Source organism: Chiloscyllium plagiosum, unplaced genomic scaffold, assembly GCF_037043375.1.
Source record: "Chiloscyllium plagiosum isolate Xiang-an unplaced genomic scaffold, Cpla_swu_hap1 HiC_scaffold_36, whole genome shotgun sequence".
NCBI classification, from domain to species: domain Eukaryota; kingdom Metazoa; phylum Chordata; class Chondrichthyes; order Orectolobiformes; family Hemiscylliidae; genus Chiloscyllium; species Chiloscyllium plagiosum.
In genome coordinates, this window is record NW_028270174.1 from 41,017,563 (window position 1) to 41,032,201 (window position 14,639).

Sequence of the window (14,639 nt, forward strand, 5' to 3'; positions counted from 1 at the left end):
CAAATGACGTAACTAGTGTAGTGCCACAAAGATCAGCCCTGGGACCTCAATTACTTACTATTTATGTTAATGACTTGGAGAAGGGGTAGGAATACAATGTATCAAAATTTGCTGATGTCACAAAAATAAGTGTGTGAGCATGTTGTGATGAGTATGTAGGGAATCTGCAAGGGGACGCAGACAGGCTAGAGTTAGTGTGCAAAAATATGATAGATAGTATTTAATGTAGGAAAGAGAGCGATTCATGCACTTGTAGGAATAAACAAAAGGCAAACTTAAATGGAGAGACATTCCCAAAAATACTTGCAGCACAGAAAGATCTGAATGTTCTTGTGCATGAAACATGGAATATTTGTACGCAGCTAATTCAGAAGTCAAATGGAATTTTTTCCTTTATTGCCAGGGGTTTAGGGTCAAAAATTTGTCTTGTTGCAACAATGCGAGGCCACACCCAAAGAACTTTGTTCGGTTTTGATCCCCTTATTTAAAAGGGTATACTGGCATTGAAGGCAATTCAAAGAGATTCACTAGTCTGATTCCTGGGATGAAGGGTTTGATTTAGCAAGAAAAAGTTACGCCTTTATTCATGACAATTTGGAAAAATGAGGGGTGATCTTATAAGTCATAAAGCCATAGAGATGTACAGCATGGAAACAGTCCTTTTGGTCCAATTTGTCCATGCAGACTAGATATTCTACATTAATCTAGTGCCATTTGCCAGCATTTGGCCTGCATTCTTCTAAACCCTTCTCATTCATATACCAATCCTGATGCCTTTTAAATGTTGCAACTTTAGCCTTCAGAATCTCCTCAAGCAGCTCATTCCATACATGCAGCACCATCTGCGCGAAAAAGGTAGGCCCTTAGTTCCTTTCAAATCCTTCCTTTCTCACTTTAAACCTACGCCCTCCAGTTTTGGACTCCCCTGTTCTGGGGAAACGCCCTTGAATATTCATATAAGCACCTCATGATTTTATAAACCTCAATATGGTCACCCATCAGCCTCCAATACTCTAGGAAAAATAGCCCCCAGCCAATTCAGCCTCTTCCTGTAGCTCAAACCCTCCAACCCTGGCAACATCCCTGTAAATCTTTTTTGAATCCTTTCAAGTTTCACAATATCTTTCCTGTAGCAGGGAGACCAGAATTGGACACAGTATTCCAAAAGTGGCCTAGCCAATGATCTCTTTGAAACATACAAGATTCTGAGGGGGCTTGATGGCATAGATGTAGAGCAGATGTTTCCACAAGTGAGGAAATCTCTAATCATAGCTCAGAGTTACAGAATAAGGAGGCACTTACTTAAAAGTAAAATGCAAAAGTACTTCTCCCAGAGGACAGCAAATATCTGGAATTCTCCACGCCAGAGTGTTGTGGCAAGCAAATACCGAAAATATTTAAAAAGATGTACATCGATTTTTGAAATAGTGGAGCATTGAGGATTATGAAAAGCTGGAAAGTAATAGTCGGGGCCTGTAGCAGATCAGCCATAATCTAATTCAATGGTGGGTCAAGCTCAAGGGGCTGAATGGCCGACACCTACTCCTTTATGGTCTTAGGTCAGCAACTCCAACATTTCTTTCATCTGCTACGATTCTGGTAACTATTACAAATACCAACTGATACCTTTCAACATATAACTAGCTTACTCTTGACTGTTTGTCGTAATTTTAAAATACAGACAAGTATACGATGCATGTCCAACTTAGTTTTTTTTGTAAAATTTTATATTATTAGTACAGTAATAAATGGTCATTTACCTTTTGAAACAAAAATGTCGAAGGATAAATATGAGTCATTACTATTATTAGTTATACATCTTACCTGCTGTATTAAGACCTCGTAACTGACCATGTATGCGATGGACATTGAGTTTGGCAGCCAACTCTTTTCCCCTCTCTGCTCCAGAATTTGACCTCAAGGAGCCAGATGACTGTGGCTGCATCTTACTAGTATTTATATATTTATCAAACACAACAGATGCTTTGCCTGCATCGAGGTTGCTGCTTCCATCTTCTACTATACCCCTATGAACAAGAGTTGAAAAAGACAAAATTCAGACTAATTACAAACACAACACTCATGGCATATGTATCTCCAGCTCAAATAGGAAATATCCTCCTAAACTCGAAGATAAACCACATTTTAAAATATAATGCACTGCATCAAAATTATTTTTCCAGATCTCAATAAGCAAATGGCTCTTGTGAGATCATCTTTTAGCCACTTGAGGATAAGATTTTCTTTTGTAAAAAATGTCGAATGCCATGCATAATTGAATTGTGAAGAGTGAAAATCCACCATAGTTTCTAACAAAGTCAGACTTAAACTGTCCATCTTATAGCAAATTATTTTTCACTTGAGTAACAAAAGCAATTCATTAAGTTTGATTTTAAAAATTTATGAACAGTAACACCCATGTGATATCAATCTTTGAAATAAATTTGTATGTTCTATGTTTATTTATACAGATCCATAAGATCACTTCAAAAAGTAACATACTAACACAATAAACTGCCTTTTCCAAAACGGATTACTATATAGCAGAATGATGTGATTCGTGGTTTGAAATATTTACAAACTGGTAAAGTTTTCAAGAAATGTTTTAGATCTTAAAAATCTTGAAGATAATATTTACATCCTTAAAACCACATGCCCCAAGCACAGCATTCTGAAACTTGAAGCAGTCTTTTTTTAAAAAAAATGGCATTGTTAGCAGTATTAACACTCTTATAGCAGGAAGCAACAAATTTACTGGTGCAATTGGCCTTAATTATGTACCCTGAATACCTAAAACTGTGCCAACCAAATCAAAGTTCTATTAATTTACCTGTTCATCAGAATCTGTGTAGAAATTCTGTCAAAACACAGTGCAACCAGAGAAACCTGAGTAACATTCTTGTTTGTACTGGACGTTGGAGGTTTTTCCACTGATGCTTGCAAAAGACATAAATTCACCTGTAGGTTTTCAATAAGAAGCTTAATATAGGTTCTTGGTATTACAGATTTTAAAAATGAGATACGAAAGACAATGACTCTGAGGAACTAACTGTCCATTCATAGCTGCCGCATGTTATGAATTAACCACTTAATGTGAGACTGGAGTCACATCTAGGTCACAATGAATATGGAATACCAACTTTCTTCATTCAAAGCACAATTAACCAATTGAACTTTTCCAATCATCGTCATGGCTGATTTACCTGGTACCAGCCCACAAATCAGATCTAATTTTGCATGATCTCTGCCTTGCTAATCCAATACTGTAATTACTGTGTTGCTAAACTACATAAGTCATGCAATGATTTGTCAAGAAAATTATCAAACAAGACTCCTATCACATCATGAATTTGCAATGCCAAGGGAGTGCTTCAACTAAAACTGCTTTTTCAGAAGGAATGATGTATAAAAAGCCATTTTGAATTTTTTTTTCTAAAGAACACTTCACTACCCAAACTCCACCAGCTCTACTATCAAACTAGCATCCTCCTCCCAATGCTGATGGGAGTGCCTGATGCATAGTATACACCCGGCAGCCCTTCGAGACTTAATGCCACCACAGCATATTGTCATGCTGTTCCTACTTCATCATACAAAGATACCAAACAAAATTAAATGTATTTTACTGTACTAAAATCGATTATTAAAATCTTTGGTCATCAAATAATTAGTGAGTTTAACCCAATGTGCACAAGCATGTGCACGCGTCAAATTATTTGTCCATAAGCAATTGTAAATTTTCTTCAAAACAAGAACATTGTACAAATTCATTACCTCCAATTTATTCACATACATCAAATATTAAAACCTAAAATCTTCAGATAATTATAAGATTTCTACATACTTCTAGGGCCAATCCTCACTTGGGTTTGGGAGAATGCAAGGAAATCTGTAACTGACTTTGTAAGCAAATATCAACAATAACCCACTACTATCGGACCAGCCAACTTTTGCAGCTCAGAAATTATGACTTCACGTACCTTTTATGCCTTTCACACCTGGAGTGGAGTTTGTAGTGCTGTTTACGAACTGTGCTATAGGATATGAGTGTGAATGTGGAGGTGTTTAAAGCCTCCCTCACCATCACCCTTCATCTCCCACATGTTCTACCTACCCTCTCATATCAAACCATGTAACTTCCAATCACCCATACTATCTCTATATATCCTCCATACCCTGTCAGATTAACCCTGTCATCTCTATGCTCTCCAGGTATATTTCATAGATGCACATCCAGTATGGACTACATACAATATTCAGTTGCCACTTGAAATAAATCAAACATGCTCTACATTCCTTGGACATTTTCATCCTGTAGCACCAACTCTGTTTACCAGAAATGGCCCAGTGGGCACTCACACTCTACACCCGGCTCCAAGCCAGCAAGTTGGGCTTCTTACTCATGTAAGGTTTGAGAATAGGTTGACAATGCTTCGACCCAAAGACGTTTGAAAGGTCTAAAATCTCTATAAACCTCTCGCCATAAAAAGAAAAAGCCACCAGACCACTGATGTTACCATGAGGAAAACTCTTATTATATATAAATGAAGAACGTGACCACAGGTAGGTCAGGTGTGCATTTTCCATACTCTATATTCATGAACCACAAAAAGGTAAAGCCAGGAATACAGAGGAAAATCAGATTCCCTCCTCAAAATAATTAAGCCTGATCACTCGTACTCAAACTTGCCTCCAAATCCACACAAAAGATCAGCTCCTAACTTTAAAATAAATGGACGCAATTCCACACACACCATTTTCAAAAGGAACATAAATTTGGATGAGTGCATGTTAATACCTTTGGTATGGAAACATTAGCTTGAAGACCCTTTATCTTCACATTATCTTGTTTACTTGCTGGATTTGATTGTGTCTGGCCGGTTTTGGTCATACCAGTTGCACCATTTTCTATTTTGGAACCTCGACCTTCGTGTCTTGAAGTTGTCTGCCAAGGGAATGGTTGCTCAATAAGCAATTATGAAGTCTAAATAAGTTTACATTACCAATAACTGCTATTAATAGAGAGAACAAACAATTACAACTAAATAATAAAGTGTCTTCTGCTTATAATCCTTCCTGAGAAAAATCCAGGTGGCTTTTCCAAATTTCTTTGCATTCAGGCTTTGAAATATTTGAGGCAATTAAGTTCAGACGTCCATAGCTACATGATTAGAGACATGTGATTCCCTATGAAAGTCCAATAAAGGAGAAAGTGCATTTGAATAAGTTGCAGTTACATTGATATCCTCTCATCTATGCAAGATGAGGGACTTGGGAGAAAATCCATTGTGAAGGGGCAGCTTCTTGTGCCCAGTTTTACAGATGGTTGAAGAGACCAATCCAAAAGAAGCAGGCTTCTCCACAAATGCTGCAAGTATCGCTGTAGGCTTTTTTTAGTGTTGCGAGCTGTTGCGAAGCCATTGTAGCCATGGTGTCATGGTAGTGCACACTGACTCACAGGTGATGTGTCCATCTGTTAATGGCTCGTGACTTCCAGATGCAAGACCTTCACGTCAGACAAGGAAGCATCCTTGAAATTGAGTTTTTGGCATCTTGTTGCCTTCTGGTTGCAACTACCTCACCATACAAGAAATCCACAGATACAGACAAATAGAAATCAGAACAGAAGGAGGTCATTCAGTCTTTCAAGCCTGCTCTACCATTCAATACAATAAATGGTTTACCATTCAACTCAGTATTGATCCCTTTAGTCCTAAGAACTAGATCTAACGCCTTCTGATAATATTCAATTGTTTGGCCACAACTGCTTTTTATTTGACAATTGCACAGACACTAAGTGAAAGCAGTAGTCTTCACTTCATTCTGGTATGACCAATCCTGTCACCCAGGCCCTGGACTCTCAGTTATCAGGAATGTCCTTCTTGCATTTACTGTAGTCCCGTTAGATGTTTACCGCTTTCTATGACATCTCCCTCATTCTTCTAAATTCTAGTGAATATATAGACCTAACCAATCCATTCTCTTTTCCTAGAACAGTTCTACCATCCCAAGAATCAGCCTAGTAAACCTTTATTGTATTCCTTCAACAGCCAGAACAGCCTTTCTCAGACAAAGATACAAAAACTACATGTAATATTCTATGTGTGGTCTCATCAAGGCAGTTTTCAATTGCAACAAGACATCCTTACTCTTGTACTCTAATCCTCTCACTATGAAGGCCAACATACCATTTCCCTTCTTTACCACCTGTCGCACCTGCCTGCTTACTTTCAGTGACTGGTATACAAAGGGCTTCCAGGATTGGCACACCTCCATACTTTCCAATCATCATTCAGATAATAATCTGCTGTCCTGTTTGTTGGTACTAAAATGGACAGACTCACAATTAACCAAATTTTCCTTCATCTGCCTTGCATTTCCCACTCATTTAACCTGTCCAAATTATAATGAAATATATCTGCATCATCCTCATAGCTCACCCTCAAACCCAGCTTTGTGTCATCTGCAAAGCTGGAGATATCACTTTTGTATAACTGTCTCCCATCCTGCAAGTGAGTCCAAACCAGTCATGTCATTTCTGCTTGATGAACAGTTCAATACTTTGGAGATTTGTATTTCAGAGGTCTGCTATATCCCTAATTTTGTTCCTCCATAAAATGCTAAGAATGTGTAACAAACGATGAAGCTGAAAGTTGAATCTTATACACTCAAACTTGAGCATGACTTAATAAATACATTTTTTAAAAAAACTTTTCAGTTTGCAATTATCAGGACAATCACTAGAAATACCACAGCAAAGGAAAAAATACATTTATGCTGTACAGGAGGAGACTGCTGATTGTTTGAAAGTGGATCTGCTTGGTAAAGGTATTGTCATGGAGAATGCATTAGTTAATGATAATGGATATTTAGTTATCAAGCTTTGTTTGAATTTTAAATCAGGCAGATTGACATAGCTTGGTCAAGACTCTGCACCGTAAAATTAATCAGAAAATGGTTGTCAACCACTTTTATGTTGAAATAGGCAGTCCATACACATTCTTCTATCTGCAAAAAACAACACCTTGCATGTTAATATATGCAGCTTCTAGTGTGCCATAAGTGAGCCTGACTCACAATCCTAAATTGACTGCCAGTATAATTTTCTGTGCACTCAAGATTATTTAACAAATGATGTCCAATTGCAGAAACTGATATAACAGATTGTGTTGTGAATTTTCTAACTTAACTCAATATGGATGACAGCCATTCTTGGTTTCATTTCTCATAGCAATGTCTTAGCCAAAATAAACCTGCTTGGTTTAAAAATGTGAGTAAAGCTTGCTACTTAAATGTCTGTTATCATTAACTGGTGCATTATTTACGGCAATACCTCTACCATAGTCAACCCTCAAATAGCAAACCTGTTCTGTAAGGAATCAGCTTGGTAAACGTTTGTTGCACTCCCTCTATGGCAAGTACATATTTTCTAAGGTAAACATTTTACCAGATATGAAGGAATTCAGGGCCGAAGAGAGGCTGGCAAAGATTTTGCACAGTTCGGTTTATAACAGAAAAGATTGAGACATCTGAATAGAACATTTGAAGATAATGCAAAGGGATGACAATAGATAGAAAAACACCATACCCTCTGGAGAATGAATTTATAAACTTTGCTTATTGACCCAAAGATCAAATGGGAGATGAGGATACGTTTATCACATTCAGAATTGTCAGGATGTGGAATACACTATCTGGAAGGGTAGTTGATTCAAACTTCATCAATAATTTTGAAAGGGAATGTGGGAGTTTGAGAATAAGGATCTCACAAAGTAACAGTAAAAAGCCAGAGTTATGGGACTAAGTATAACTACTCTTTCAAAAAGCAGTCACTGATCTGACTAGTCAAATCGCATCCTTCTGTGCTATAGGGCTCTTATGATTCTGTCACCTTGATTAAAGCTTTATTAAAAAGCTACATTAAACAGCATCTTAAGAAATAAAGTAGTGAGGCAGGAGAGATTCGGGGAGGACATAATAGAACTTAAGAACTATTGTTAACTAAACATCAGATCTATAAGGGACAGAATTTGGAGGAAGGCAAAGATATTAGAGGGTTGTAGGGGTGGAGGAGGTTAATTGAGTTTGAAAAAGGTGAAGTCTTAAGCTGATTTAAAAACTACAGATGACGGTTTTGAATCCGGAGCCAAGCTTAAAAAAGTCAGCGCAGGAATGAAGAAACAATGCAACTTGTTGCAAGTTCAGACAGCGTAGCATCATTTAAAATAAAATCCAAGTAGGGTGGAAGATGGAAGTCTAGTCTGGAGAGCATTGAAAAGTTAAGTCAAGCAATAACGTGTTTCAAGATAAATTCACTGATGGATGAGCTGAGATGGGGCAAAGTAAGGCAATGATACAGAAGTGGAAGCCAGTTATCTTGATAATAGAGTGAACGTTGTTAGAAGCTCATCTGGGGTCAAATATAAATGCAGCATCCTGGAAAAAATTGTATTGTATCCAAGTTTTATTACATATATTGAAAATTATTTAAATTACAAAAAGAGCAGTTAACCAGAAGTGCTTAGACATAGCAAATGTAACACATTTGTTCAAAGCTATGTTCTTACAACAATTAGCTATTTTGAGACACAGTAATGGAACATTGCATCTCATTTCTTATTGTCATCCCCAAATTCCAATCTGCTCTTACCAATTCCGAACTAGCTGACTTGCTGTTCAGATATGCCTCCTTCAGCACTTTAGCATGCAGATCATCCACAATCGCAGCAGGATGCCAAATGCTAGAAAAGTGAACCATTGCTTCAAAATATCTATAAATGAGAATATCAATTATTCGTTTCTCAGATGGAAAGAATATGTACAACAGATAATGCAAGGGACGACAATGGATAGAAAACATGCTACCCTCTGGGGAATGAATTTATAAGCTTTGCTTATTGACTCAAAGATCAAATGGGAAGTTTATTATGCTCAGAATTGTCAGGATGTGGAATACACTACCTGGAAGGGTAGTTGATCTGAACTCCATCAATAATTTTGAAAGGAAATTTGGGAGATACTTGATAATAAAGAACTCACAAAGTAACAGTAAAAAGATATGGGACTAAGTATAACCGCTCTTTTAAAAAGCAGTCACTGATCTGACTGGTCAAATGGCATCCTTCTTATGATTCTATCACCTTGATTAAAGCTTTTTTCAAAAGCTACATTAAACAGCATCTTAAGAAAGTAAGTAGTGAGGGAGGAGAGATTCGGGGAGGATATAACCGAGCTTAAGATCTACGCATGAACAAATAAGACAGCAATGCCTATGCCACTGTGTCAGAAAGGGTCCACCAAATTGTTTTGTATAAATTCCTTGTAAAAGTTTACAAGACCCTGAACTATCTACATATCTTGACATAGTAGGTTATGTAAAATGAGTAGCATCCTTCTTAGATTAAGATTAGCGTCCACATGTACCAGATGGTGCTTCCACATATAGGATAACATTGAGAGGAGGTGGAAGTCACTTTGGGATGTCGTAATTTTAAATGTTAATGTGTTAGCAACTAACTCTATAAGCCCCATTGAACCAGTGATCCTGTATTGTAAATGAAGGAGCTACCTATAATATATGTGAAATTAAATTCATGTGAAAGAATTAGGACAGGCAGAATCTTAGTATATTTAAAATATCAAACTTAAGACTGATACAACTCTACATTTTCTTTAATTAATTGTCAGACATCGCAAAACATTTTGAACGTATCGAGCTGCGTTATAATAGGACGGAGAAGGATAGGTTCGTTAATTTGTGGACGACAGTAAGGTCAGTGGAGTTGTGGATAGTGCTGAAGCATGTTGCAGGTTACAGAGGGACATAGATAAGCTGCAGAGCTGGGCTGAGAGGTGGCAAATGGAGTTTAATGCGGAAGAACGCGAAGTGATTCACTTTGGAAGGAGCAACAGGAGTAAGGAATACTGGGCTAAAGGTAAGATTCTTGGTTGTGTAGATGAGTTAAGGCACATGGTGTGTTTGCTTTTATAGGGAGAGGGATTGGGTTTTGAAGCCACGATGTCATGCTGCAGCTGTACAAAACTCTGGTGTGGCCACACTTGGAGTATTGCGTACAGTTCTGGTCACTGCATTATAGGAAGGATGTGGAAGCTTTGGAAAAAGGTCCAGAGGAGATTTACTAGCATGTTGCCTGATATGGAAGGAAGGTCTTTCAAAGAAAAGCTGAGGGACTTGAGGCTGTTTTTGTTAGAGACAAGTTGCGAGGAGACTTGAGACATTACAGGATAATCAGAGATTAGATCGAGTGGACAGTGAGAGCCTTTTTCCTCGGATGGTAATGGCTAGCACTATGGGACATAGCTTTAAATTGAGGGGTGATAGATATAGGACAGATGTCAGAGGTAGTTTCTTTACTCAGACAGTAGTAGGGGCATGGAAAGCACTGCCTGCAACAGTAGTAGACTTGCCAACTTTAAGGGCATTTAAATGGATAAACATATGGATGAAAATGGATTAGTGTAGGATTGATGGGCTTCAGATTGGTTCTACAGGTCAGCGCAACATCAAGGGCCGAAGGTCCTGTACTGCACTGTAATGTTCTATGTTCTAAGATCACAATGGAAGATATTACGAATAAGTGTGAATAAGTGTTCAATTTTTTAAATTGGATGTGGAATAAAAAAAAGATAATAAAAGAAAACGTTTAAGTGGGAACAGGCAAAATAACTTAATTTAGCTCCCAATTTTTTTTATATATTGTGGGATGAAAAATTATAATGCTGAAACATGCTGTATTAACAACTCAAAATGATGTCACTTCCACGATTTCTTACTGGCAATGCACGATTACATCAGTTACATTAGCAATACAAAGGAAGAAAAAAAATGTAAGTTTAATCCTAAAGACAAACAAGTAGTATCTTAAAATAAAAATGATAATAAATGCTTCTTTTCATTGTAATCCTTCTTATTTCATATTGCATGTCCTCAAATTGATGCAATGCAGATATCTCAGTTTTCCAAAACATGATGAAGCACTCACCTGTCAAAGGCTTCGGTCACAAGTGGGGTAAGGACAATATCCACTGTTCCTTTTACTTCTACTATGGCAGTGGTCCTGGTCTGAGAGACTGGCTGATCAAGGCTCCACTGTTCAGTAACTGTGTCATCTGTACTTTCCATTATTGTTCTTTCCAATGGAGTGTAAGGAGTACTGGAATTGTGATTTCAAAATAATTGAAATTTTAATTCAGTGCTGATCCATACATTCATATAAATAATTCTCCTGAACACAGGCATTCAGTTGGTTTATGAGTGTTATTTATGATACTGTGTATGTACAATCAATAAGCACATTTCCATAAATAATGGCAGAGTTAATTCCATCTTTCAAACTGTTAAGTTGAACAGGTTTCTCGACAGGTCATTATTTGCACAAAGCTCATGACACAAAAAAACTGCAAAATGTGGTTATAAAAAAAAAACAATCTATTTTTTAAATGCTTTTTAAATTTTAATGTTTTGGCAAACAATACTAAAAGAAAAAAATACCTCGAATTTGATCCCATGAGTTGAGCACCTCTGTCCAGTAATGCATTTGCTGCAAGACCTTGTTTAATGATCTAGAAATAAATCAATACAGAACAATTAATATCTTTAAGGACATGAAACTTTTTAAAATATTTCTATATTTGCTGATGTGTGTTTCAATAAGTTTGCTTTTGTGATCAGACCCAATATCGCAATCTGAGAGTTTACTGAAAAAAGATGCATTTTACTGATTTGCATTCATCAGTACAATTTAAGCAGAAAACTGACATTTATACTTCGAGAGAGACAGGCTAATAGATTGGCAATTAGATTCTGATTGCTGAAAGATTTGTCATGGAGAATGCACCAGTTAATGGTGATTGACTGTTAACTGCCAGACATGGTTAACATTTTAACCAGATATGTTGAGTGTACTTTCAATGTGAATTCCAGTAGCAGTGTGATGCTGGCTATATAGGCCACACATCCCAAAAATTGCCAGATCATATCAAACAGAATAGCCTTTACCTGCTTGCAACAAGATACTAAATTGTTACCAACTAACCTGCAATTGTGTAAACATTTAAAGTGATTTTTCAATTTGGCAAATAATCCTGTGTGCAAGAAGAATATACACGTACCACCCTCTGTGTGAAAACATTGCCCCTTAGGTCTTTTTTATATCTGTCCCCTCTTACCCTAAACCTATGCCCTCTCATTCTGGACTGCCCCACCCCAGGGAAAAAACTTTGTCTATTTATCTTATCCATGCCCCTCATGATTTTATAAACCTCTGTCAGGTCACCCCTCAGCCTCCGACGCTTCACGGAAAACAGCCCCAGCCTATTTAACCTCTCCCTATAGCTCAAAGCCTCCAATCCTGGCAACATCCTTGTAAATATTTCCTGAACCCTTTCAAGTTTCACATTAGTGTCACCCGTGCTGACACTAATGTAGAGCAGTGCAAATTATTCAGTAATTTTTGTTGGTTTGTAACTCAGTGTAAATATTCATCACAACAAATTTTAAGGTTTTTGTTTGTTTAATGTACTAATAAAAGAGGGAACTCTTAACTTGCTATTATGCCAGCAAATTCCAGCCCAATTTCTTTGTGCTGTCTTAAAGAAGTAAATTGTTCTATACCAAAATCATTAAAACACAGCATGTCAGGAAAAGTGCAGAGTTATGAAAATACTGCAAATCTCAATAATGTCGACTATTGGAAGCAATTCAGACAGACAGAATTAGTGTGCACCAGAAGAGGCACAGGAGAACTGATAGCGAAGGGAAGAGCCAATGGGAATCCAAGGAAATTTGGCTAATTGGATTCAGAATTGGTTAAGTGGCAAGAAGCAGAGCGTAATAGATTAGATTAGATTACATTACATTACAGTGTGGAAACAGGCCCTTCGGCCCAACAAGTCCACACTGACCCGCCGAAGTGCAACCCACCCATACCCTGACATTTACCCCTAACCTAACACTACGGGCAATTTAGCATGGTCAATTCACCTAACCTGCACATCTTTGTGACTGTGGGAGGAAACCGGAGCACCCGGAGGTGTTTTAAAAAATTCTCAAGGTCAAGGACCAGGCTCGCAGGAAAGTAGTCTGACACAGAACAAACAGCCAAGAGGCGAGTCTGCTAGAATATAAGTGTTTTATTCCCCGCAGCGTCGCCACAACCAGGTCTCGTACTTACAATGGGTCTGGTTTATACTCACTCTACGTGTTACCGGAACTGGGAGCCGTCAGTTCTCGTAGAGCGGTTGCCAACAACCCACGCTCGGCGGTTAAACGCAACCCCGGAGCAGACTCTACCGAACTGGAGACTTTTCCAGCTGATATACTCTTTTCCAGATATAAACATTCATGTGAACAGCAGAGCAAGGCTAAAAAACACATTCCATTCTGGTTACATACAGATAAGAAGATTCACACGGGAAGGTGTATAATAAGATTCACACGGGACTAAGCGACACCTTCCATTTTCGGTTAGATTCACACATGTATTGGGACACAATTTTAACCCTTTCACCACATTCCACTGCTTGGCCCAATACATGTGTTGCATTATGATTCACACATGTATTGGGACATAATTTTACACCACATTCCACTGCTTGGCCCAATACATGTGTTACATTATGCCCATATGTATTCTTTCTAACAAGCGCCTACGTACACGCCAAATATACAAGCAAGTCAGGACATTACAGCATGTTAAAATCACCAGGACCGCTACCAGGATCGACAAGGGTGGGAGCAGGAATGTCCCCGCAGTGGAGGACATACCACTCAATATGTCCCACCAATGATGAGCTGACTCCACGTCCACTACACGGGCAGCATGTACTACCTCCTGTCCATGTATAAAGGTAGACACCGTAACCTTGGTGACATTGGTTTGATGCTTTATCTGGGCTAAACCACTGTCCCCTTGTCTTCAGAAAATAATATCCAGAAGATGTAATCACTGGTAATACATAATATCGACAGACCGTAACAGTGTGGGTTACATTCATGGTAACAAAGTATCCGTTACACATAGTTGCGTTACACCATGTTCGCTCTGGATGGGTTACCATCCACAATTTCTCAGATACATTCCATAGTCCCCTCCACGCTTGTACATTGGGGGATGTTACCACACGCAAAAAGCGTTCTTTCTGTATTTGAGCATGCAACATTTGAATATGACAGGCAGTCCAATTTAACTGAGCCGTAATGTTCTCAAACAGTTCCTGAGTGGCACCCCAGACATCCAGTTCCCATTGCAGAGATCGTATCATTATTTCAGCTGTCTCTCCTTGAGTCATCATTACGGATGGCATCCACCTTCCAATAGTATGTAGTCCTTGTGAGGTGGCCTGTCCCGTGTTAGATAATTTAGTATGGGTCACCTCAGAGTCAATGGCATTCGAGATACGCATAACAGTTCCTGCGCCTCCCAGCAGGGTGTCGTACCACGCTCGTCGCCGCCTCTTGGTATGACACTCGGGTATGAGGGGCAACTGTACCCGCCAATGAACATCAGTGTGCAGTACCGCCCGGGCCATCTGTTGACAAGTTGACATAATAGGGGCCAACTGTGTTCGATGCGACCGCACGCCCCCCGTGGCTGGCCCGCCCCGCGTGGGGTTTAATA

General features: G+C 38.5%; 1 protein-coding gene across 12 annotated transcripts in view; it reads right to left on the reverse strand.

Moving 5' to 3' along the window:
• Window positions 1-14,639, reverse strand: part of bltp1 (bridge-like lipid transfer protein family member 1) — a 434,366-nt gene that overhangs the window by 190,697 nt on the left and 229,030 nt on the right. For all 12 annotated transcript variants that reach the window (XM_087980106.1, XM_043674037.2, XM_087980105.1 and 9 more), the window contains 6 exons: window positions 11,513-11,583; window positions 11,004-11,174; window positions 8,651-8,771; window positions 4,799-4,945; window positions 2,831-2,958; window positions 1,825-2,027 (listed from right to left, as the gene is read on the reverse strand). In XM_087980106.1, coding sequence (XP_087836232.1) covers window positions 1,825-2,027; window positions 2,831-2,958; window positions 4,799-4,945; window positions 8,651-8,771; window positions 11,004-11,174; window positions 11,513-11,583 — 841 coding nt within the window. The remainder of the gene's footprint in view (window positions 1-1,824; window positions 2,028-2,830; window positions 2,959-4,798; window positions 4,946-8,650; window positions 8,772-11,003; window positions 11,175-11,512; window positions 11,584-14,639) is intronic.